Raw genomic sequence first — 27,224 nt, 5'->3', positions numbered from 1 at the left:
CGTTTATATAGAAGTGAAAAAGTAAAGTTACTGTGCATGCATAGTGACAGTGGGCTCCACATATTTTTTGTTTGCCGATAATGTCAATATTTTCGGTGCAGCAAACATTGACATTTAATCTTCTTATTTCTATCACGTTCATAACACTCCCTCTTGGAGATCAGTGTCACTATCGTTTCCTGCTTAACATCTATGTTGCCTCGTTAAAAAACATTTCCAGGAAAACCCAATGGGAAAAACCATAGTAAGGTAAAAAGAGTACAACTACGTAAGCTCCCCCTAGAATGAGCAGTTATAGATCCTTTTGATGACGCATTCCAATGTTATGGATATGTTTTCTGAATACCGAAGTCGGAAGTGATTTTGTGAAGAGGTCAACTGCATTGTCGCATGATCGGACATATCTTACTTCAATCTCTTTCTTCTTCACGAGCTCTTGAGTGTATGAGAAGAAATTAGGATGAATATGCTTCGTTCTATCGCTTTTGATATATCCGTCCTTTGTTTGAGCAACACATGCTGCATTATCTTCATATAGAATAGTTGGCTCCGTATTTTCGTCAATCCCGCTGCTTGAACAGATGTGTCGGCTTATTGATCTTAGCCATACACATTCTCTACTTGCTTCATGGAGTGCAATGATCTCAGCATGATTTGAAGAAGTAGCCACGAGCGTTTGTTTCTGAGAATGCCAAGATATAGCAGTGCCTCCGATCGTGAAAACGTATCTTGTTTGTGATCGGGCTTTGTGAGGATCTGAAAAATATCCTGCATCTGCAAAACCAACCATTTGACCTTTTGAACTTTTAGGATAAAACAAGACTAAATCAATGGTCCCTTGGAGGTAACGAAAAACATGTTTAATCCCATTCCAATGTCTTCGAGTTGGAGATGAGCTGAATCTTGCCAAAAAATTCACAGCAAATGATATATCAGGCCGTGTACAATTTGCAAGGTACATCAGCGCTCCAATTGCACTTAGACATGGTACTTCCGGACCAAGTATCTCTTCTTTCTCCTCAGGTGGTCGAAATGGATCACTTTCAATATTAAGTGACCTAACGACCATCGGGGTGCTAAGAGGAGTTGATTTATCCATGTTAAATCGTTTCAACACTCTTTTAGTGTATGTGGATTGATGCACAAATATACCAATTTGTGAATGTTCTATTTGTAGGCCAAGACAATATTGTGTCTGTCCAAGATCTTTCATCTCAAATTCTCCTTTGAGATAGTCTGATACCTTTTGTATTTCCTTTTGAGTTCCGATAATCTTAAGATCATCAACATATACCGCGGTTATTACAAATCTGGATATTTTTTTCTTGATGAAAACACATACATGGGCATATAGGATCATTCACATATCCTTCTTTTGTTAAATGATCATTGAGACGATTATACCACATACGTCCAGATTGCTTTAACCCATATAGTGATCTTTGCAATTTTATTGCACATAACTCTTTAGGTTTGGAACTTAATGCTTCTGACATTTTAAATCCATCAGGAACTTTCATGTAGATATCTGTATCTAATGATCCATATAGATAAGCTGTAACAACATCCTTGAGGCGCATCTCCAGATTTTTATCAGCTGTTAGACTCATTAGGAATCTAAACGTGATTGCATCCATAACTGGAGAATACGTTTCTTCATAATCGATTCGAGGTCTTTGAGAAAAACCTTGAGCCACTAGACGAGCTTTGTATCTCGTAACCTCATTTTTCTCATTTCGCTTTAGAACGAAAACCCATTTGTACCTAACTGGTCTCACATCTGTAGGTGTGAGTACAATAGATCCAAATACTTCTCGTTTATTAAGCGAATCAAGTTTGGTTGGTAATGCATCTTTCCATTGTTCCCAATCATGTCTCTTTTGACATTCATAGACAGATTTTGGTTCTGGATCATCGATTTCTTCATTTATTTCACTCGACACAATATATGAGAAAGCATCATCAAGATCATCTTGTTCATTTCTATTCCATATCTTCTTATTATAGATGTAGTTGATAGAAATTTCATGATTACTTTCCGACACATGATGCTCAACTTTCTCAGCATCCTCATTATTTGTTTCTTCCAAAATACTTTATGCTATTTTGGATGTGTCATTGATATCTTGCATATTTCTAATGTTTTATCCATTCACTCATGTGCATTTTGATCATATAGATTAGGATTTAGCCATGTTTAGGTTGCATTTTGCATACATGAGTCCTTATCAGGTATTGGAGTACCACATGGAGTTCTTGGAGACATTTGGGTGCAATTGGAGTCCAAAAGAAGTGTTTAAAGTGATCATTGGGCGAGCACCTTACCGGAGCGACCAGTACGGAGCGACACCGTCAAGTCGCTCTGATCTCCCTATCAGAGCGACCTTACCAGAGCAACAGGGAAGAGTCGCTCGCGTTTTGATCACCCGGAGATGCGAGAACGAGTCCGGAGCGACCTCTCGCAGCGACACAGCGAGGTAGCTCCCGAAGCATGGAGCGACTACTCGGAGCGACGAGCGGAGGTCGCTCGCGTTTTCATCACTCGGAAACGCGAGAACAAGTCCGGAGCGACCTCTCGCAGCGACACAGTGAGGTCGCTCCCGAAGCATGGAGCGACTACTCGGAGCGACGAGCGGAGGTCGCTCCGCGTCTTATTTCTGCTCGAACTTATGATTTCTCAAGGGCCTTTTGGTCATTTCATGATGCACGTTTTTATTTTCTAAACCTATGTTTTAATACTCTGTAAGCCACCAGGAGGAGATTATCTTTGGATCTACTGAGAAATACACAAAAACTCTCTTGAGAAGTTCAATCTCTTGGATCTTGATTGTTATGTTCTTGTGTTATTGTTGATTTCTTATCTATTTCTCTACATGATTAATCTGAAATCCAATATGGGTTTAAGAGGAATCATGGAGATTAGTGAGTAATCACCTTTTGAATTCATGGGTTAGGGAGATTAAGGGTGATTAGGTTAGTTCTAGGATGTTTTAGTGTAGATCATTCTTATTCCTTGCTAGTAGAGTATTCCTAATGCATCTTCTGAGTTGGCCACTCAAAAGTTGATCAATAGGCATTTCCCACCCGAAAGGTGTTTGATGAAATGCCTGAGACAACTCTCCTAGGCTTTTAGTATACTTTGCCAAATACATTTGTTGTTAAAGGTGCCAAGATAGCTAATAGACTTGTTAGTAATGATTGCTTTCATAATATTGAACCAAAGACATTTGATGTTTGAGATATGTTAGCAAATGAGCATTTATCTAGACATAGAGCTTGCTTAGAATTGTGTCTAGGCTTAAGGTTGATAGTTTGATTGATCATTTGCCATCCTTAGTTCGATACTTGATCACCCAAGGTCTAATCCCTATGCCCATGAGTTCTCTTTTCCCTTAGTCAAGAAAGTATCATTTTGTTATTGTTTTCTTGTATTAGTAGTAGTTTAAAACCCATCTAAATCATTGGTTGCACTTAGATTAAGTGAGTACTTGCATTCTCAGTGCTTTGATATCCCTCAGAACTGGTTCGACATTCACTATACTACAACATTTGTCTTAGGAGCCCTCAAAACTCCTAACATCAAATTGGCGCCGTTGCCAAATTCTGAGTAGATTGAACATTGAGATTTAGTCACTTACTTGAGACTAAGTCATTTTTATTTTCTTTTGTTACTGATTCTTCTTCTTCACCTACCTTTAACTTTCAGGTGTATGAACTTGAGGAGCAGGGGTCCATCAAACCTAGTTCCAATAGTAGCAGACATCAGAGCTTTCGAGAGGGAGTGTGCTAGAGCTAGAAGAGACGAAGAACAACAAGCCCACTTGCAGAGATTAGATATTGATATGGCAGATCCACCGCAAGGGGCAGAACACCAACCGCGGGCAGCTCGACCCATTGGTACTTATGACCGGCCCAACATTCTTGGTCATAGACTAGGAATCCGAGCACCGGCTGTGGCAGCCAACAACTTTGAGGTCAAGTCAGGACTCCTCAACGTGATCGAGAACAACAAATATCATGGCTTGGCTTTGGAGGACCCATTTGATCACTTGGATATGTTCGACAGCTACTGTGGATTGTCAAAAACTAATGGTGTGTCTGAGGACGCCTTGAAGCTGAAGTTATTCCCTTTCTCTTTGGGGGATAAGGCACGTCAGTGGGAGAAGTCTCTACCCAGCGACTCTATCACTATTTGGGATGAGTGCAAGAGAGCATTCTTGGAGAAATTCTTCTCATCCTCAAGAACTACTAAGCTGAGAAATGAGATCTTCAGTTTCCAACAAAAGAACTTGGAAGGCTTCAGTGAAGCCTGGGAGAGATTCAAGGGCTACCAAGCTCAATGCCCACACCATGGTTTCTCTAAGGAGAGCTTGCTGAGCACATTCTACCGTGGTGCTCTTCCTAAGTACAGGGCCAGACTGGATACAGCTAGCAATGGGTTCTTCTTGGGGAGAACTGAGGAAGATGCAGAGGAGCTGGTTGACAACATGGTAAAGAGTGATGCAGTCTACAGTGGAGACCACGACAGAAGTAGTCGAACAGATGATAAGCAGACAAGGAAGGAGTTGAAAGCTCTACAGGATAAGATAGACATCCTCCTTGCTGATAAAACCACACAAGAGCAGCTGCACTTTGTAGGTAACCCAAGCCAAGATACACCACCTGTTGTCCATGAGGTTGAGGGTTTGGAAGGTCAGGAAGAGCTGTGTTTCATCAACAACAATGGTAGCTGGTACAAAAAAGAGCCCAACTTTCAGTACAACAACTACCAACAGAAATCCTATCCCAACAACCAACAGAGTGGTTATCCGCCTCGAAACAACCAGCAAGGCAGCTATCAACCTCAGCAAAACCCCTCATCTGGTTCCTCTGCTCCTCAAGAGAGCAGCACTGACACCCTGCTGAAACAAATCTTGGAGTCTCAGACTAGAAGTGAGAAGCATGTTGGTTATGAGTTGAAAAACCTTCATTCCAAGATTGATGGGAGCTACAATGAGCTCAACAACAAGTTCTCACATCTTGCTTCTACAGTCAAGAATTTAGAGAATCAGTTTGCTTCCATGAACACTCACCAGACTCGCCAGCAAGGATCTCTACCTGGAAAATCTGACCAAAACCCCAAGGAGGCCAAAGCTATCACCCTTAGGAGTGGTAAGCAGTTACCTCCTACAACCCTCACCAGGGATGCTGAGAAACTAGGTGAGGAGGTGGCCATCAACTTAGATGATGAAGTGGTGATTGTTGATGAGAAAATCAATGATGAAATCTTGGAGAAGATTGTGGAAGCCAAGGGTAAAGGAAAGGTTGGGGAAGAGAAGAAAACAGTGAAGGATGGTGAAGTTCTTGCTCCAGCAAGTGAGAATTCTTTTGTTCCTCCTCCCTATGAACCCAAACTACCATTCCCTGGTAGATTCAAGAGACAGCTGCTAGAGAAGTACAAGGCTTTGTTTGAGAAGCAAATGAGTGAAGCTCAGGTTGCAATGCCCATCATCGATGCTTTCATGTTGATTCCTCAATACAACAAGTTCCTGAAAGATGTTGTAGCTGCAAAGAAGAAGGAAATGGAAAGCATGATGATTCTTACCCATGAGTGCAGTGCCATCATCCAAAGGCTTGATGTTCCAGAGAAGTTAGAGGATCCAGGATGCTTTACATTACCTTGTGCTGTTGGATCTATGATATTTGAGAAATGTCTCTGCGATTTGGGAGCTAGTGTCAGTGCGATGCCTTTGTCTGTTGCAAAGAAGCTTGGATTCACTTAATACAAGAAGTGTAAACTCTCTCTGGTGTTAGCTGATCGTTCAGTGAAGTACCCTGTGGGCATCTTAGAGGACCTACCTGTGAAGATTGGAAAATATGAGATACCTACAGATTTTGTGGTGCTTGAGATGGGTGAGGAGGCTCAAGACCCATTGATTCTTGGAAGGCCATTCTTAGCTACATCAGGAGCAATTGTTAAGGTGAAAGCGGGCACGATTGATCTCCATTTGGGTAAAGGGCATGTTCTCCACTCTGACATCAAGGAGAAAATGAAGAAACCAACTGTGTTCGGGCAAGCCTCCTACATTGAAGAGATGGGCACTTTTGCTGATGAGCACCTTGAAGAGTTACCACCTGAGGACGACGAGGAGGGAGCATCTCCCTCTACTCATTCTCCATAGAAGGTAACCCACTACTTTCCCTTGTATATACCATTTCGTTTTTGCATATTAGTTTTCTCTTTTTGGGTATCTCTCTCTCCTTGACAACACAGAGACTGTGTCATTTAAGTTTGGGGGAGGTACCAAGTATTTGATCACGTTTGCTTTGATGATTTGAGTCTCATGCATTGCATTATACATATATATTTGCATATAAAAAAAATTTCATTTAGTTTGCATCATTGGCATTTCTAGGAGAGTCTAGAGCATATAGGTTGCATTTACTTGCATTGGGAGCAATGATTTTTAAATGTCTTGTAAAGAACACTATGTTGCACCTGAGTAGCTTTTGCACCTCTCAAAAAGACTTGTATGTTTCGAGCCTTGAAAACTCTTCCTGAAACTTGTTGATTGCTGAAACTCAGTCTTTGAAGCCAACTACAACCTTATTTGAACTAAACGAACTTAATGCTTCTTGCTCATGGTCCCTTGTGTACTGAGTCATGGCTATACACACCTGAGTTGTCACATCCTTTATGCCAATCTTATTCTGACAAACTCTAGTGGTAGACCACTCCCAAAACCTTTCCCTCCTTTTAAGCTTTCATTGTTTGATGAGTGAGGCCTTCTTCGGAAAGTCTTACATGTGTATAATGTTGAGAGTATCGGGAACGACAATGCTTGATCTTCATTCTTGCTAGATTGGACACTCTATTGTCTAGCTATAGGTGGGGGAGGGGGGTGAAAGTTGTGATTATGATTTGGGAGCAATGAAAAAGGAAAAGAAATAACTCTTTGTGTTTAAGTGAATTGTCTTACTGGGATAAGTAGAAAAACCTCTAGCTCAAGTTATGAAAAGTCTTGGCCCCCATTTAAAAAAAAAAAAAAATGAAAAGAAAAGAGAAAGAAATAAAAAGGGGGCTAGCAAAGTTGTTAGGAGCTAAGTAATGTTTTGAGGTTGTGAAAAATCCCTTGTAGATTTCAAAGAGAAGGAGTTAATGTTCTTAGGATCTTTTGGTGAGAGATGTGAGTTGGGTTTGACATTTGAGAATGATTGTGTAATTGTATGTTTGGGAAAAGGGTAGAACAATGGAGATTGAGCATTGTATGCATGAGTTGATCCCTTTCTTAGATATATTATGTGCAATGTCAAGGCTACTTGTTTCGAGAGTAAACCACCTTAAAGATTTTATGTTTCGAACCTTTTGAATCACTTGAATAAAAGCCTTCCCTTACCCAAATGACTTGGACCGACTGACCATTTGCAAGAATTCACTAGATGTTTTGTGCTTAATGAATGTGAGAGTTGGTTGATTTGAATGTGTGGATGCTTGATGATGAGTGTAGGGACAAAAGGAGTTGAGATAGGCCTAGAGAAGCTAGAGTGTAATAAGAGAGTGTGCTAATCGTGTTTGCTAGTTGTGTTTCTTTTGGCTATGAGCTCCCACCTTCAAACCTCTCTCCCTATGAGTTCTAGAAAGTTCACTTGTGGACAAGTAAAGAACAAGTTTGGGGGAGTTGATATCTTGCATATTTCTAATGTTTTATCCATTCACCCATGTGTATTTTGATCATATAGATTAGGATTTAGCCATGTTTAGGTTGCATTTTGCATACATGAGTCCTTATCAGGTATTGGAGTACCACATGGAGTTCTTGGAGACATTTGGTTGAAATTGGAGTCCAAAAGAAGTGTTTAAAGTGATCATTGGGCGAGCACCTTACCGGAGCGACCAGTCCGGAGCGACACCGTCAAGTCGCTCTGATCTCCCTATCAGAGCGACCTTACCAGAGTGACAGGGAAGAGTCGCTTGCGTTTTGATCACCCGGAGATGCGAGAACGAGTCCGGAGCGACCTCTCGCAGCGACACAGCGAGGTCGCTCCCGAAGCATGGAGCGACTACTCGGAGCGACGAGCGGAGGTCGCTCGCGTTTTCATCACTCGGAAACGCGAGAACGAGTCCAGAGCGACCTCTCGCAGCGACACAGCGGGGTCGCTCCCGAAGCATGGAGCGACTACTCGGAGCGACGAGCGGAGGTCGCTCCGCGTCTTATTTCTGCTCGAACTTATTATTTCTCAAGGGCCTTTTGATCATTTCATGATGCACGTTTTTATTTTCTAAACCTATGTTTTAGTACTCTGTAAGCCACCAGGAGGAGATTATCTTTGGATCTATTGAGAAATACACAAAAACTCTCTTGAGAAGTTCAATCTCTTGGATCTTGATTGTTATGTTCTTGTGTTATTGTTGATTTCTTATCTATTTCTCTACATGATTAATCTGAAATCCAATATTGGTTTAAGAGGAATCATGGAGATTAGTGAGTAATCACCTTTTGAATTCATGGGTTAGGGAGATTAAGGGTGATTAGGTTAGTTCTAGGATGTTTTAGTGTAGATCATTCTTGTTCCTTGCTAGTAGAGTATTCCTAATGCATCTTCTGAGTTGGCCACTCAAAAGTTGATCAAATAGGCATTTTCCACCCGAAAGGTGTTTGATGAAATGCCTCAGACAACTCTCCTAGGCTTTTAGTATACTTTGCCAAAGACATTTGTTGTTAAAGGTGCTAAGATAGCTAATAGACTTGTTAGTAATGATTGCTTTCATAATATTCAACCAAAGACATTTGATGTTTGAGATATGTTAGCAAATGAGCATTTATCTAGACATAGAGCTTGCTTAGAATTGTGTCTAGGCTTAAGGTTGATAGTTTGATTGATCATTTGCCATCTTTAGTTCGATACTTGATCACCAAAGGTCTAATCCCTATGCCCATGAGTTCTTTTTTCCCTTAGTCAAGAAAGTATCATTTTGTTATTGTTTTCTAGTATTAGTAGTAGTTTAAAACCCATCTAAATCATTGGTTGCACTTAGATTAAGTGAGTACTTGCATTCTCAGTGCTTTGATATCCCTCAGAACTGGTTCGACAATCACTATACTACAACATTTGTCTTAGGAACCCTCAAAACTCCTAACATCAGTCATTAATCTTGACATCCTTCTGTTTTCTAGGATATTTATTCTTAGAACCAGCAGGTCTGCCACGCTGCAAGCGTGTTTTAGATTCTCGTGTATCATCTGCTTTTCCTTGCTCATTTGATATTTTAATATAAGCAGGAGCATTCACGGCTAGTATATGAGATTTTAGTTACGGTCTTGGTATCCGCAAATGCATCAGGTAGCTGATTAGCTATACTCTGTAAATGCATGATTCGTCGAACTTCTAGTTCAGACTCTTTAGTAGGAGGATCAATATATAATAACGAAGGTACACTCCATTTGATATCATTTTCTACATTTTTGTTTTCTCCCCCTAGAACTGGGAATACTTTCTCATCAAAATGACAATCGGCGAAACGTGCTGTGAAGACGTCACCAGTCTGTGGTTCTAGATATCGTATAATTGGTGGAGAATCACAACCAACATATATTCCCAATCTTCTTTGTGGTCCCATCTTTGTACGTTGTGGTGGTGCTACAGGCACATATACCGCACAACCAAAGATTCTAAAGTGGGAAATGTTTGGTTCTCGACCAAACGCTAACTGTAGTGGGGTATACTTATGGTATGCACTCGGTCTGATCCGAATGAGTGCTTCTGCATGCAAAATGGCATGTCCCCATAAAGAGGTTGGAAGTTTTGATCTCATGATCAATGGTCTTGCAATCAATTGAAGACGCTTAATTAAAGATTCGGCCAAACCGTTTTGCGTATGAACATGAGCAACCGAATGTTCAACTTCAATTCCCATTACCATACAATAGTCATTGAATGCTTGGGATGTGAATTCACCAGCGTTGTCTAGTCTAACTCTTTTAATAGTATAATCAGGAAACTGTGCTCGCAGTTTGATTATCTTAGTTAGAAATCTCGCAAATGCCACATTTCGAGATGATAATAGACAAACGTGTGACCATCTACTGGATGCGTCAATTAATACCATAAAATAGTGGAATGGTCCACAAGGTGAGTGTATAGGTCCACATATATCGCCATGAATTCTTTCAAGGAACTTTGGTGATTCTTTATCTATTTTGGTTGGCGATGGCCTTACGATCAATTTTCCTAGTGAACATGCAACACATGTCATTTTATTCCCTTGAGAAAAATCTCCTGGATTTTCAGTGAATGACCATGTGAACTTTCTATGATTTTACGCATCATTGTAGTGCCTGGATGGCCGAGGCGATCATGCCATAATGTGAACTCTTCTGGGTTCCGTTTTACTACAAGATTTGATTCGATTTTATCGATATAAGTATGGTGTAGCCACGAAAGAAGTTCTGGAAACTTTTCCAATATGTGTTTTCTGCCACATTTCTCAGAAGTTACATACATGTATTTCTTTCCATCATCAGTTGCAGAATGAGTATCATATCCGTGAAGATATATATGTCTTTAAAACTCAACAAATTCCTTTTAGAACTCGGAGAATAAAGAGCATTATTTATGGAAAATTTTGTTCCATTTGGCAACGTAAAGTTTGCTTTACCAGTTCCTTCAATCACGTCTGCAGGACCTGATATTGTATTGGCGACAATTCTTGTCGGTTTTATATCGGAGAAATATCTCTTTTGTCTCAGAATAGTGAACGTTGTTCCACTATCTGATATGCATATTTCACGAATCTGTTTCTTGGATTTTGCTCCATTAACATTTTGATCCATTTCGAATCGCAGAGTGATCGTGCTGATAACATGTTATAATATAACTTATAATTTTAGAGTATTGAGAAATTTAAATAAGGGCAAAAATTTTATACCCGCAGGAAGAAGATAACACTGATAATAAGAGAGAATGTGTTATAAGAAGAAGGAGAGATGGTGTATCTTTTGTCGAACACAAACGTTCGTTTATATAGAAGTGAAAAAGTAAAGTTACTGTGCATGTATAGTGACAGTTGGCTCCACATTTTTTTTGTTTGCACATAATGTCAATATTTTCGGTGCAGCAAACATTGACATTTAATCTTCTTCGTTCTATCACGTTCATAACAATTTTGACATATCCGATTCCCAGACTTCACAATATTTTCCAATAATTGTTACTTTAACATAATTACTAGATCTCGACTCGCGCAACCGGGTTTTTGTTTTTATTTATTTTTATATTAATATTTTGTTTTCAATTCTAAATTGGTATATATTATAATATATATGTGTATATCAATTTTTAAAACATAATAAGTTTATTGTGTCTGTTTTTCATTGAATATATTGTTTCAAACTTTCACATGTATTTGTATCTTCTTCTATATATATAATTTTAGATTATTATTTCATTATTAAAATTGTAACTATATATATATAAAAATTAGTAAAATATTGTTCTATTGTCATATTCAAAGATATTGTAACATTTCACAAATTTAGAAAGTTTTTTAAAAATTAAACTTTTCGCTTCATAGATTTATATTATCGAGTAAATAATTAACCAATTAGTTTTTGTTTAATTTTTAAAATAAACTATATAGTTTAAAATTTGTTTTCATTGGTTTAAGGTAGTAAAGATTAATCATTGTTAGATAATATGATTTTTGTTATTTAAAAAAAAGTCTTTATAATTTTAAAAGCTAACATCGACAAATATTTAAATATTTAACATATGGAGGTATAATATTACAACATTAAATTATATCTATTTAATTTATACTATCTGTAAATCCAAAGGATAATCTATTGTTTAAATCCAATTATTGATAGTCCAATAAAAATTTCTGGTAAGCCTAAAATTTAAATGATAAGATTAGAGATTAAATGTAACATGACTTTCTAGGAATACGTCCTTGTGACTTCTATTTTAATATATAATATAAAATTATTTTATCATATAAAATCTCGCATGTGGTTGAAAAAAAAAATATCGCATGTGATAATTTTATTATTATTGAGATACGTTGATAAATTTTACAAGACTATATATGAAATATATGCTAATAAATTATGCATATATTTTAATTGTAAAATTAAACCCATATGTATTATTTTTCTTATCTCTTACACTAAAAAAAATCAAAAACTAGTATGATAGTTATACTAGATTTGAAGATAATGATTAAATATGAAAATATTGATTTATAAATTGGTAGTTTGTTTGTGTCTTATAATTATATTTTCTTAATCAAATTAGAACAAAAATAAAAATCAACTCGATTAATCTTAACCAAACTCAAACAAAATTAAACTGAAGCGAACAGAAACCAAATAAACTTTGGTTTATTTCAATTATATTTTAGAAGCAAACAAATCAAACCGATCAAACCAAAATTTAAACATAAATACCCACCCCTAAATCCTTACTAATAAAAGAGACCTTTTAAGGCTGCATAAAGCGTCCACATCAGCAAAAAAAATTTCTCCCGAAAGATGACACGTGGCATAAACTATAGTTTTACATTTTAATATTACTAATTTTCAAAAATTATAAATAATATGTAAACATACAGCATAAAAAACGGCTTATCTCCATAAAACATATATAAAATTACCATTTTTCACTTAAAAAAACGGCTTATCTCCATAATGTAACATTACCGTTTTATAAAAAAAACAAAAAACATTATATATAATTTCGAAAATAATAAATATATGTGAACATACAACATAAAAAATAGAAATACTACATTAAACATATGTAAGATTACCATTTTACATTTTTATTTTAAAAAAATAATATGTAAACATACAACATAAAAAATAGAAATACTACATTAAACATATGTAAAATTACCATTTTTCACTAAAAAAAGACGGCTTATCTCCATAATGTACATTACTATTTTGTAAAAAAAACATTATATATAATTTCGAAAATAATAAATAATATGTAAACATACAACATAAAAAATGGAAATACTACATTAAACATATGTAAGATTATCATTTTATAAAAGAGACCTTTTGAGGCTCCATAGAACGTCCACATCAGCAAAAAAACTTCTCCCGAAAGATGACACGTGGCACAAAATATAGTTTTACATTTTAATATTACTAATTTTTGAAAATTATAAATAATATTTAAACATACAGCATAAAAAATAGAGAAACTACATTAAACATATGTAAAATTACTATTTTTCACTTAAAAAAAAAGACGGCTTATCTCCATAATGTAACATTACCGTTTTATAAAAAAAACAAAAAACGTTATATATAATTTCGAAAATAATAAATATATGTAAACATACAACATAAAAAATGGAAATACTACATTAAACATATGTAAGATTACCATTTTATATTTTTTATTTTTAAAAAATAATATGTAAACATACAACATAAAAAATAGAAAAACTACGTAAGATTACCATTTTTCACTAAAAAAAGACGGCTTATCTCCATAATATACATTACTATTTTGTAAAAAAAATATTATATATAATTTCGAAAATAATAAATAATATGTAAACATACAACATAAAAAATGGAAATACTACATTAAACATATGTAAGATTACCATTTTACATTTGAAAATAACAAAAATATGTAAACATACAACATAAAAAAATGGAAAAACTACATTAAACATATGTAAGATTACCGTTTTTCACTAAAAAAAATGGCTTATTTCCATAATGTAACATTACCATTTTTTAAAAAAAAGAAAAAAAAACATAAATATAACTATTTGACTATTTGTCCAAGTTCTTCTATTAAACATTGCTGTTTTACTTTAAAAATGGAAAACAATATTAAGATTTAAACATCTATCTTAAAGTATAAAATATAGATATTAACTAAATATAAAGTATAAGAAAGATAAATACTCAATATATAGAAAAATAAATAATAAGTAAATATTATAAATATATAAATATATGAATTATATATAAAATAATAAGTAAATGCACAAATTTTAAAATATGGAAAGAGTAAATTAAATATTAAACATCTATCTTAAAATGTAAAATATAGATATTAAGTAAATAGAAAGTATAAGAAAAAGAAATACACAACTTAAAAACAATGGAAAAAGTATATTAATATTTAAACATCTATCTTAAAATATAAAATATAGATATTACGCAAATTGAAAGTATAAGAAAAGGAAATACACAATTTAAAAAAATGGAAAAAGTACATTAGTATTTAAAATATAAAATTATTAGTAAATAGAAAGTATAAGAAATAGAAATACACAATATAAAGAAAAATAAATAATAAGTAAATATATAATATAAGTAAATACGCAATTTAAAAATGGAAAATTACATTAAGATTTAAAAATATATCTTAAAATTTAAAATATAGATATTACGTAAATAGAAAGTATAACAAATGGAAATATACAATTTAAAGAAAATGGAAAATGTACATTAAGATTTAAACATCTATCTTAAAATGTAAAATGGAGATATTACGTAAATAAAAAGTACAAGAAATGGAAATACATATACAGGAAAATAAATAATAAGTAAATAATGTAAATATATAATATATGAATTCTATATATAATAATTAGTAAATAATGTAAATATATAATATATGAATTATATATATAATAATAAGTAAATACACAATTTTTTGTAAAAAATGGAAAAGTTCATTAAGAATTAAACATCTATCTTAAAATGTAAAATATATAATATAAGTAAATACACAATTTAAAAAAATGGAAAAATTACATTAAGATTTAAATATCTATTTAAAAATATAAAATATAAATATAGATATTACGTAAATAAAAAATATAAGAAATGGAAATAAACATTTTAAAAAATTGAAAAAGTACATTAAGTTTTAAACATCTATCTTAAAATGTACATCTATCTTAAAATGGTAGTAAATTATATAAAAATGAAAATACCACAATAAACTAAAAAAAATAAAAATGTATAGTTTTACATCAAGAAAGTCCCTATAAAATTCATTATTCCATCAAAATCAACCTCACACTATCAAGGAAAACTTCAAAGCACTCCAGCAAAAAAAAATGGTTCCACCATCAACTCTTGCCGTCCCAAAAACCTTTAATGACCTTGTAGGAGATTTTTTATAACAACAAACTTTTTGTTAGGTGGATTCATTGTTGGGAAACCCGCGACTTCCAAAAGCCAAACTTATTCATGGGAATTGAATTGCTTTTCATAGACTCAAAGGTATTCTTACAAATTTAAATTAATCCAATCCATAATTTTATTGTTAATATTCATATTACTCTTTCATGATCAAACCATTACAATTAATAACCATTCAAGCGTTTATCCCAAAACACTTCTTTCCTCGCCGAATCAGGTATTGGTTCATGTTGGTTTAGTATTGTTTTTGGTTTATTAATCGGTTTAGGATGGTAATATTGTAAATATAATTTAAGTTGGTTTAGCATATATTATGATTAAAATAACTTAAATTAAATAATAGTAATATTATGCTTAAAATATAATTTTAGAGAATTTTCAAATATAGTTTACAGAACATTATAGGTGATGAATTTAATTTATTAAATTCGTTTATTACTTAAAACTAAGTTTTTTTAAAAAACATACTGAGTTATAAATATCAATGGTGGATTGGTGAGTATAACATGAAGGCAAAAATATAAATATTTCATTTTCAAGATAAGAAATTCAGTTTTTTTTTCAGTTACTCAATATATAATATATTAAATTATTTTTTAAAAAAATATACATAATTTATATATATAGATTAATCTTCCAAACTTAAACTATTATATTATATATGAATAATGTTTTTAAATAAAAATAATTTCTGATTTAAAAAAAAATAAAAACAACAAATGGTTATTTTCAAATAATGGATGTAATTTACATTATACTATTATTTAAAAAGTATTATATACGTTTTGATATATCATTATTTTCTATTTCCAGAAAAAAAAAATTGTTAAACATCAATATCATCTAGGTTAAGTATACTAACATCACAAAAAATATTTACATAAACATTATAATACAATAATTTAATCAAAAAATACAATTCAAAAAGAAATATTCAAAAGAATAGTTATATACTTAATATTTGAAAATCAAAGATATTTTTGCTAAAATTGTACTTACCTGGCCAAGGAGATCAACCATCTTTTTACGGATCGATCGATTGTTGAGCATGTGGTTGATCCGAGAATACATTGCAGTTTAATTAAATATCTAAAACATTTATTTCAACACTCAACATATAGTTTTGCTAAATATGATAACTAGATAGCCAACAAAATTACAAAAAAAATATTTAAATAGTAAAAAATATGTTATGTTAACGTGTTAAAATTTAAAAATAAATTTTAATTATGACATGCATCTTAACATTTATATAAATATATATCGTAACCTAAATATAAATAATTTAACAACTTAAATTAGAAAAAAATAAAAATCCTGGACATAGCCCGGGTTAATCCCTAGTAGCACATAAAATTTCTCGTTCAGTTGCTTTAGAAGCAATGCAATAGTATATTTTAAGTTGGCTCTTTCTAATGGACCTTAAACAATTTGAACGTATATCAAAGGCCAATACAAACTAAAGAAGCCCTAATTCAAAAACATATTTTAAACCCCCTCACTCACTCTCTCGTGTCTCTGTCTTCTTCCTCCCTCCATTTCTGAAAACCCTAATCCAGCCGGCGCCATGACGGAGGTCGAAGAAGTTGCTGCCGAAACCGGAGACTACATGATCAAGCCTCAGAGCTTCACTCCCGCTATCGACACATCTCAGTGGCCCCTCCTCCTCAAGAACTATGACCGCCTCAACGTCCGTACCGGTCACTACACTCCCATCTCCTCCGGTCACTCTCCCCTCAAGCGTCCTCTCCTAGACTACATCAGGTACGGTGTCATCAATCTCGACAAACCCTCCAACCCTTCCTCTCACGAGGTCGTCGCTTGGATCAAGCGAATCCTCCGTGTCGAGAAGACAGGACACAGTGGAACTCTCGACCCTAAGGTCACGGGTAATCTCATTGTCTGCATCGACCGAGCTACACGGCTCGTGAAGTCTCAGCAAGGTGCCGGTAAAGAGTACGTCTGTGTAGCTCGCCTTCACTCTGCTGTTCCCGATGTGGCTAAGGTGGCGAGAGCTCTGGAGTCGCTTACTGGAGCTGTCTTTCAGAGGCCGCCTTTGATCTCTGCCGTGAAGAGGCAGCTGAGGATTAGGACAATCTACCAAAGCAAGCTGCTTGAGTATGATGCGGACAGGCATTTGGTTGTGTTCTGGGTTTCCTGTGAGGCAGGTACGTACATTAGGACCATGTGTGTTCACTTGGGTTTACTTCTTGGTGTTGGTGGGCATATGCAAGAGCTTAGGAGGGTTAGGTCTGGGATTTTGGGTGAGAATGATAACATGGTTACGATGCATGATGTCATGGATGCTCAATGGATGTATGATAACCACAAGGATGAGAGTTATCTTAGGAGGGTGATTATGCCTCTTGAGGTGATTTTGACGAGCTACAAGAGGCTCGTTGTGAAGGACTCTGCTGTCAATGCAATCTGCTATGGTGCGAAGCTGATGATTCCTGGGTTGTTGAGGTTCGAGAATGACATTGACGTTGGCACTGAGGTTGTTCTGATGACGACTAAAGGTGAGGCGATTGCTGTTGGTATCGCTGAGATGACCACGTCTGTGATGGCTACGTGTGACCATGGTGTGGTGGCTAAGATCAAGCGGGTGGTGATGGATAGAGACACTTACCCCAGGAAATGGGGATTGGGGCCTAGAGCTTCCATGAAGAAGAAGCTTATTGCTGACGGTAAATTGGATAAGCATGGGAAGCCGAATGAGAAAACGCCTCTAGAGTGGAGCAGGAACGTGGTGGTCTTGCCAACTGGTGGTGATGCTATGATTGCTGGTGCTGCTGCCGCTCCTGAGGGAAAGGTTGAGGCTGAGAGTGGACAAGTGCGCAAGCGTAAGCATGATGATAGCACTGACACCCCTGCTCCTGTGTCAACGAAGAAAGCTAAAACAAAAGATCTCGAAGGAGGAGAGGTTGAAGAGAAGGTGAAGTCAAAGAAGAAGAAGGACAAGGCAGAGGGGAAAGAAGAAGAAGCTGGGTCTGAGAAAAAGGAGAAGAAGAAAAAGAAGGACAAGGAGGAGGATAAAGAAGAGTTGGCTACACCAAAGTCAGAGAAGAAGAAGAAAAAGAAGAGCAAGGAGGCAGACGAAGCTGCTGCGGCTAATGGTGAAGATGAATCAGCAGCAGAGAAGAGTGAGAAGAAGAAGAAAAAGAAGAGCAAAGAGACAGATGAAGCTGCTGCTTGTCAATCAGCAGAGAAGAGTGAGAAGAAGAAAAAGAAGGATAAGAAGAAGAAAACCAAAGACAGCGATGACGAATAATGAGATGGGTTTGTGTCACACTGCTCTTTAAGTTTTGAATCTTTTGTTTTATGGTATCTGTTCTGGAAAAAGTGAGACAAAAGGCTTTTATGCTTGTATCCAAAGTCTCACTTCAGATTAGTTTTGTTTTTAGTTTCTTATGTTATATTTGTCCTTTTATTTGTGAGATTCGTTTAATTTAGCTATGGACTTTATGAATATGATGATTATGGTTTATGAGTTCCTTTTCTTTTGTCTGATGATGATTTTTATGTTTCCATAATTCTACTGTGTGAAAGTTTGTGGCTTTCTAGCCAATTTTCAGTGGTGCCTTGTCTTAGGAGCTTAAGAGTTGTTAATATATTGTTAGTGTTGAGAGTAGAGGAACAACAGGTTTCAACTAGAGACTTGTTACCTTTTATCACTGATCATAATTTTTCATTAGATGGGTGCTGCCTAATGTTGTTGTGATTGTTCTGTTTTCACTTGCACTGCGTACCGAAGCTGCATATCAGGGTCTTTAAGAATCAGAACTGCTTTCATCTTAAGTTTTGTTTGTTTCCCCCGCTGATAAGTGATAAGATATAATATTAGAGGCTAGTAAGCGATGCTTTATACATCTCTGGTATACTTAATTTTGTTTGCTTTTATGAGTCTTACCTTGTGTACACCGCTCTTCCTACACTAGTGACCAGTTCCTTGGACTTTTGTTATACTTACCGAGTGTTAATCACTTTTGTTATACTTACTGAGTGTTAATCTGATGGACCATTAAAGGTCTACTTTCGTAAGTAGAAGAAAACGGTTGATGAGAAGTTAGGTGATCAAGGCTTGAAAGAGATGAGCTAGTTTAGAAGGATGATATGGACAGGTTGAGTGAACTGTACATGATACTATTAACAAGAGTTGTACTTTTGCAGGTCATTCTATGCAAATTGTATTAGTGATATTTGGTAGACGATATGAGTCATCCATTGACCGTTACTAGTTTAAAATATTGTTAGAACCATCTGTATCTCCTTTAACAAAGTAATACAACTCAAGTTGACAACAAATTGGTGCGCTCTGTTGGACGTAAATTACTAAAGCCAATTGGCTAAAATAATAAAAGGTAAGTGTGAAGAGAAATGGGAAACATCCTACATCGGTGGGAACAAGAGAAAATGAAGTGTTTATATATGGTCACTTGATATCATGTGTTAAACAGCTTGGAGAGAGAAGAAGGCTCCCCACGCGCGCGCCGCCGCCGCCGTCCGGCCGGCTCGGTTCGGCTCGGTTCGGGTCGGGTCTCGGGTCTCGGGTCTCGGTGGAGGGCCTCGGGTCTCGATGGAGGGCCTCCGGCCCGATAAGAATATTCTTTTTGGACCAAGTTAAGCTCAACATTTTGCCATTTAAAATCTCAAAAACAACATGCATTTTATTTTGAAACGACAAGCAGTTTGTCTAGAAAATAAAAACGTCATGATGTTTATCCTCTCGAGATATTTAAACGAGATAAGAAAGAGAGAGATAGCGAGTCTTGGGGAATAAGTTCGTAATTTGAACTTCCCGAGATCTTTGCCAAATCCCCACTAACGAGCGCACGTTATGCAACAGTTACGGGAACTCGCTCCTCGTCCATCTCTTTAAATACAACTCGTCTCTCTTCTCATTTCTCTAACGTTTACACATCAAACCAACAGCGAAAATCCCTTAGCGTAAGTCTTAAATACGAGAGTGTTTCGTAGAGTTTATAGTTCGATAGGGCGATCACGAGTGAGGCGTGATTCGTCTGCCATGGTTGTATCCTGGGACTCTATATTCGTACAGTCTCGTCTCACTAACGGAGCGAATATTTTGAGTTAAGATTGTAGAAGCCGGAAAACCGGACTGACATAAACGTTTACACATCAAACCAACAGCGAAAATCCCTTAGCGTAAGTCTTAAATACGAGAGTGTTTCGTAGAGTTTATAGTTTGATAGGGCGATCACAAGTGAGGCGTGATTCGTCTGCCATGGTTGTATCCTGGGACTCTATATTCGTACAGTCCCGTCTCACTAACGGAGCGAATATTTTGAGTTACGGAAAGAGATCATATCTCGACTCCATGTCTCTTCGCGAATACGATTTCTTATCATTCTTGTATTCGTTTTTACATTCGTTTATTTCCTTAACATCGCTTTTATTTTATCATTTATGTCAGTCCGGTTTTCCGGCTTCTACAATCTTAACTCAAAATCGCTTTACGTTTAAAGCTCTAATCGGGTTGAAAAATGATTAATAAAAACGGGTTTTGGAACCGTGTTTGCGATTTGCTTTCTAGCACTTCCGCGAAACGTTTGTTCTTATCTAATAACGGTGTTTGCGATTTGCTTCCTAGCACTTCCGCGAAATGTTTCTTATTTATTTCATAACGATTTGCGGATTGCTTTGTAGCATTATCGCAAAACGTTTTTTGATATACGATTCCTAAAACTAAAGTATACGAATCATTTTCATAACCGCTTCCTTAAGCGAGTTTATGAAACATTCTAAGTCTACACAAAACGGTTTCTGCGAATGCTTTTCTAAGCGAGCTTGCGAAACATTTTTTCAAACGTATATCGATATGATTTGGTTCAAACACCAAAAATAAACATCGATATTACACTATTATTTTCTTAAAAATAATATGTTATTTGATGAATGGAGTACTAATCCGGTTTTCATGTTTTCTCTACAGAAAAATGACAAACGATAACAACATCCCCATTGACACCACGGATGTCATTCAGACTCCACTCAACGCTGCAGCAACTGATGCAACTGGCGTGACAACCGCTGCAACAACAACGAGCACTATCCTCCCTGCGGGAAATGCTGCTGATGAAACCACTCGCCGTAGCCTATTCGGTGCTGGTCTTTATCAGACGGGTTCAGTATCAGCAACTGCAAGTGGTCCGGTGGCAGTTCAAACTCCTCCGGCTGTACCTAGCTTGTTCACTCAAGGGCTGATGCCAGACAAGTTTGATGGCAAAGGCTTCAAAACATGGCAGAAGAAGATGATGTTCTTCCTGACAACGATGAAACTGGACAAGTTCATCCAGGAGGACAAGCCCCTGATTCCGTACGGAATTGATGATGTTCACAGTCTTGCAACTGTTGACATATGGGTGCATTCCGACTTCATCTGCAAAGGTTACATTTTGGGTCGTCTCATTGACCCATTGTACCGTGTCTACTGTGAGATCCCCACAGCGAAAGAGCTATGGAGATCACTGGACAAGAAGTACAGAGGTGAGGACGCTGGCTGCCAGAAGTATGTGGTCTCAAAGTTCCACGACTTCAAAATGGTGGATTCAAAACCCATCATGGATCAGGTGGAAGCGCTTCAGCTCATTTGCCATGAAATCGCTGCTGAAGGAATGTCCATCTGCGAGACATTCACAACTCTCAGCTTCATTGAAAAGCTTCCTCCAAGCTATGCGGATTTCAAGAACTACTTGAAGCACAAGAAGAAGAATATGGGGCTCGAGGAGCTCATCATGAGGCTTCAGATGGAATCCAGAAACCGAATTGCTGACAAGGTCACTGCTAAGGAGCACAATGTCAACATGGCTGAGCACAAAGGCAAAGGAAAGGCACACGCCCATTCTCCTGCCAAGCCTTCCAAAACTGCTGCAGCCCTGAAGGCTTCTGGAAAAAACTTCAAGAACAAAGGCATTGAAATCAATGCGAATGCGAATGTGGAGAAGTTCAGGGGAAAATGTCACTACTGCCACAAAGTGGGGCACAAGACTGTTGAGTGTCGCAAAAAGATCAAGGATGAGAAGGCTCAGGCAAATCTCACAGAGGAGGATCTCGTTACTGTGGTGACTGAAGCCAACATGGTTGAAAGCAACAACCCCAAGGAATGGTGGTATGACACTGGTGCAACCACCCACATTTGCACCGATAGGGCGATGTTCAGCACCTATCAGAAAAGCATGACTGGGGAGAAGCTCAAGATGGGAAACACTGCAGTCTCCAAGGTTGAAGGACGCGGCAATGTGATTTTGAAGATGACATCTGGACATGAGGTCACTCTGACGAATGTGAAGCATGTGCCTGACATGAGGAAGAACCTGGTCTCGGGAACCTTGCTCAGCAAGAATGGATTCGCCACAAATTTTGAGGCGGACAAGCTCGTGATTAGGAAAAATGGGATGTATTTGGGAAGAGGGTATGTTAAGGGTGGACTTGTCAAGTTGAATGTAATGACAGTCCCTCCAAAAGTTGTAGCTTCAAAAGTTTCAATGAATAAGAAAAAGTCAGTTGCTTATTTGGTTGAGTCTTTTAATATATGACATGAAAGATTAGGCCATGTAAACTACAAATCTATACAAAGATTAATGAATTTAAATCTAATTCCTAAATGCAAAACAAGTAAACAAAAATGTGAAGTATGCGTACAGGCTAAGCTCACGAAAACACCATCACCTCGTGTTGAAAGAACTAATAAACCTCTAAATTTAATTCACACCGATTTATGTGATTTAAAATACTTACAAACTAGAGGTGGTAAAAAGTACTTTGTGACCTTCATAGATGACTGCACAAAATATTGTTATGTATATTTATTACATAGCAAAGACGAAACCTTAGAAAAATTTAAAGAATTTAAACTCGAGGTCGAAAATCAGCTTAAAACAACTATTAAAGTAGTTAGAAGCGACAGAGGAGGCGAGTATGATGGTCCATTCAATGCATTCTGTAAAGAACATGGAATAATCCACCAAACTACAGCTCCTTACTCACCAGAATCTAATGGAGTTGCTGAACGCAAGAATCGAACTCTAAAAGAGATGATGAATGCATTGTTGCAGGAATCTGGGATACCCCATAACATGTGGGGGGAAGCATTGCTTACTACTAATTATATCCTCAACAAAATTTCAGACAAAGTAACTGGCAAAACTCCATATGAATTATGGAAAGGTAATTTACCTTCGTATAAATACCTCAAAGTGTGGGGGTGCCTGGCAAAAGTTGCAGCACCGCCACCAAAGAAGGTCACTATTGGACCTAAAACAGTGGATTGCATCTTCATCGGATATGCACATAACAGTAATGTTTATCGATTTCTGGTACATAAATCTGAAATATCAGACATTCATGAAAATACAGTCATAGAATCAAGAAATGCATCTTTCTTCGAAAATATTTTTCCATATAAGGAAAAACAAGGTTCAAAACGAACTCGAGAAGAAAGAGACAATGACAAAAACTCAGAAACTGAGACAAACGTCGAGATTTCTATAAATGATATTTCAGAAAATGAAGAAAAAGATGAACCTCGAAGGAGCAAAAGAGCTCGGAAAGAAAAATCTTTTGGAGAAGATTTCCTAATGGCATTTTTAGTAGAAAATGTTCCAAAAACTTTGGCAGAAGCCCATGGCTTCACCAGAAGCTCCATTTTGGAATGAAGCTGTCAGGAGTGAATTTGATTCGATCATGCAAAATTATACTTATTACATAACGGATTTACCACCTGGCTGCAAAGCACTAGGGAATAAATGGATAGTGACACGAAAACCTGGTGGAAAATACAAGTCTAGGCTTGTAGTTCAAGGATTCCGACAAAAGGAAGGCCTTGACTATTTTGATACATATTCTCTAGTGACAAGAATAACATCAATAAGACTGATGATAGCTATCGCAGCCTTAAGAGACTTATAAATGGATGTAAAAACTGCTTTCCTAAATGGTGATTTAGAAGAGAAAATTTCCATGAAACAACCTGAAGGTTTTGTCATTCCCGGACAGGAAGACAAAGTATGCCGGCTTGTAAAGTCACTTTATGGGCTTAAACAAGCTCCTAAACAATGGCATGAAAAATTGGACAATACAATGATGTCAAATGGTTTCAAAATAAATGAATGTGACAAATGCATATACTACAAAACTACCAAAAATGCGTATGTTTTGCTATGTCTATATGTAGATGATATGCTCATTATTGGAAGCAATAAAGACATTATCAATCAAACAAAGAACATGCTCAAAGGGACATTTGAGATGAAAGACTTGGGATTAGTAGATGTAATTCTCGGGGTTAAAGTCATAAGAAATTCACACGGAATTATCCTAACCCAATCTCATTATGCTCAAACAATATTAGAGAGATTTAAAAAGTACTCTAATAATACGGCAAAAACTCCGTTCGATCCCCAAATGCACTTGACAAAGAATTCAGGTGAAGCGGTTTCACAAAACGAGTATGCACGTGTGATCGGAAGTCTCATGTACTTGACCAATTGTACTAGACCGGATATGGTGCATGCAGTAAACGTACTTAGTCGATATACAAGTAATCCAGGTCATACACACTGGAAAGCTATAACGAGAGTACACAATTATTTGCGCTACACCAAAGATTTTGGGCTTCACTATGGTAAAGAACCAGCAGTTTTAGAAGGATACAGTGATGCTAACTGGATATCAGATTCTAAAAACTCAAAATCCACGAGTGGATATGTCTTTACACTAGGAGGAGCAGCAATATCATGGAAATCTACCAAACAAACAGTGTTAGCCAGATCTACCATGGAATCTGAGTTCATAGCCTTAGACAAAGCTGCAGAAGAAGCTGAATGGCTTAGAAATTTTTTGGAAGATATTCCTACGTGGGAGAAACCTGTGCCAGCCATACGCATACATTGTGATAGTGTATCAGCAATAGCTCGGGCTCAGAATAATCTCTACAATGGTAAATCTCGTCACATCAGAAGACGACATAAAACCATTAGACAACTTATCTCAACTAGTGTAATCACAATAGACTACATCAAATCGGCTGACAACCTAGCGGATCCATTTACTAAAGGTTTGCCACGAGATGTTGTTGCTAAATCATCAAAAGGAATGGGTTTAAAGCCTATAATGAATGAGGATGCTTGATTGCAACCCTACCTATCATGACTGGAGATCCCAAGAAGTAGGTTCAAAGGGAAAACAAAATCAAGCAGAATCTTACCAAAGCACTTGAGACAAAGTAGTCTGTTCCCAGCTCCTAAGATGAGAAAAGTGCTAACAAATGTGTAAAGGATAAGCATAAGCTTTTAATGATTCCATAGCTTCTAAACGGAGTATTACTCAATACTTTTCATGGTTAATCACCTAATGAGTGTGAAATGAGGCCGTTTCTAGGAGAATGAATGCAAGGCTATATTCTCTAAGTTCACTCATGAAAACAAGGAATAGTTCAGGGCCACAATGAACACAATAGAGAATTAAGTTCTACGAGAAAATGAAGCTGCGTTATGCCTGTTGTCTCGGTATACATAAAACACCGGTTGGTTCAAGACATCATGTTCACCTTCCGGTAAAGTAAACCCGACAGATATTAACTATGAGTGGTTCAAGGCTTAAAAATGCCACCAACTCAAACACAGTGAATTTTTCGTAAACACTCTCGATAAGTCTGTCTAGTCTAGTCATGATTAGAATAAGTATAGTTTTTTTTAGAGTCTGCATTTAGTCTGCATATGTTTAGAGTCATTTCTATTCATGTGGGGGATTGTTGGACCTAAATTACTAAAGCCCAATTGGCTAAAATAATAAAAGGTAAGTGTGAAGAAAAATGGGAAACATCCCACATCGGTGGGAACAAGAGAAAATGAGGTGTTTATATATAGTCACTTGATATCATGTGTTAAACAGCTTGGAGAGAGAGGAAGGCTCCCCACGCGCGCGCCGCCGCCGCCGTCCGGCCAGCTCGGCTCGGCGTGGGCATGGGCATGGGCGTGGGCTTGGGCTTGGGCTTGGGTCTTGGGTCTTGGTGGAGGGCCTCCGGCCCGATAAGAATATTCTTTTTGGACCAAGTTAAGCTTAACATTTTGCCATTTAAAATCTTAAAAACAACATGCATTTTATTTTGAAACGACAAGCAGTTTGTCTAGAAAATAAAAACGTCATGATGTTTCTCCTCTCGAGATATTTAAACGAGTTAAGAAAGAGAGAGATAGCGAGTCTTGGGGAATAAGTTCGTAATTTGAACTTCCCGAGATCTTTGCCAAATCCCCACTAACGAGCGCACGTTATGCAACAGTTACGGGAAGTCGCTCCTCGTCCATCTCTTTAAGTACAACTCGTCTCTCTTCTCATTTCTCTAACGTTTACACATCATACCAACAGCGAAAATCCCTTAGCGTAAGTATTAAATACGAGAGTGTTTCGTAGAGTTTATAGTTCGATAGGGCGATCACGAGTGAGGCGTGATTCGTCTGCCATGGTTGTATCCTGGGACTCTGTATTCGTACAGTCCCGTTTCACTAACGGAGCGAATATTTTGAGTTAAGATTGTAGAAGCCGGAAAACCGGACTGACATAAACATTTACACATCAAACCAACAGCGAAAATCCCTTAGCGTAAGTCTTAAATACGAGAGTGTTTCGTAGAGTTTATAGTTCGATAGGGCGATCACGAGTGAGGCGTGATTCGTCTGCCATGGTTGTATCCTTGGACTCTATATTCGTACAGTCCCGTCTCACTAACGGAGCGAATATTTTGAGTTATGGAAAGAGATCATATCTCGACTCCATGTCTCTTCGCGAATAGGATTTCTTATCGTTCTTGTATTCGTTTTTACATTCGTTTATTTCCTTAACATCACTTTTATTTTATCGTTTATATCAGTCCGGTTTTCCGGCTTCTACACGCTCACGGTACCATAACGATGATTTCACACGCGAAAGCTTAATTACAGTTTATAATGGAGAATCCGACGAGTTCGGAGATACAGATACCTTTGATGTCTAGTTTGCAGAAAGATGTTTGTTAGGGTCAAAATCGGGATATAATCCTCCGAGAAT

The 27,224-nt window shown here is 36.7% G+C and overlaps 1 protein-coding gene and 1 non-coding gene across 2 annotated transcripts; one reads left to right on the top strand and one right to left on the bottom strand.

Annotated features, from left to right (window-relative positions):
* Positions 1-4,250: 4,250 nt before the first annotated feature.
* LOC125582640 lies at positions 4,251-4,357 on the bottom strand. The gene has a single exon (XR_007320097.1). It is a non-coding gene; the product is annotated as a small nucleolar RNA R71 (small nucleolar RNA).
* A 12,260-nt stretch (positions 4,358-16,617) lies between these two features.
* Positions 16,618-18,655, top strand: LOC106391187 (H/ACA ribonucleoprotein complex subunit 4-like). Its single transcript, XM_013831784.3, has one exon. The coding sequence runs from the start codon at positions 16,729-16,731 to the stop codon at positions 18,430-18,432; it is 1,704 nt and encodes a 567-aa protein (XP_013687238.1). The 5' UTR covers positions 16,618-16,728; the 3' UTR covers positions 18,433-18,655.
* Positions 18,656-27,224: the final 8,569 nt, after the last annotated feature.

This window comes from Brassica napus, chromosome C2 (assembly GCF_020379485.1).
Source record: "Brassica napus cultivar Da-Ae chromosome C2, Da-Ae, whole genome shotgun sequence".
Taxonomy (NCBI): domain Eukaryota; kingdom Viridiplantae; phylum Streptophyta; class Magnoliopsida; order Brassicales; family Brassicaceae; genus Brassica; species Brassica napus.
This window is presented reverse-complemented; position numbering and strand designations above follow the sequence as displayed.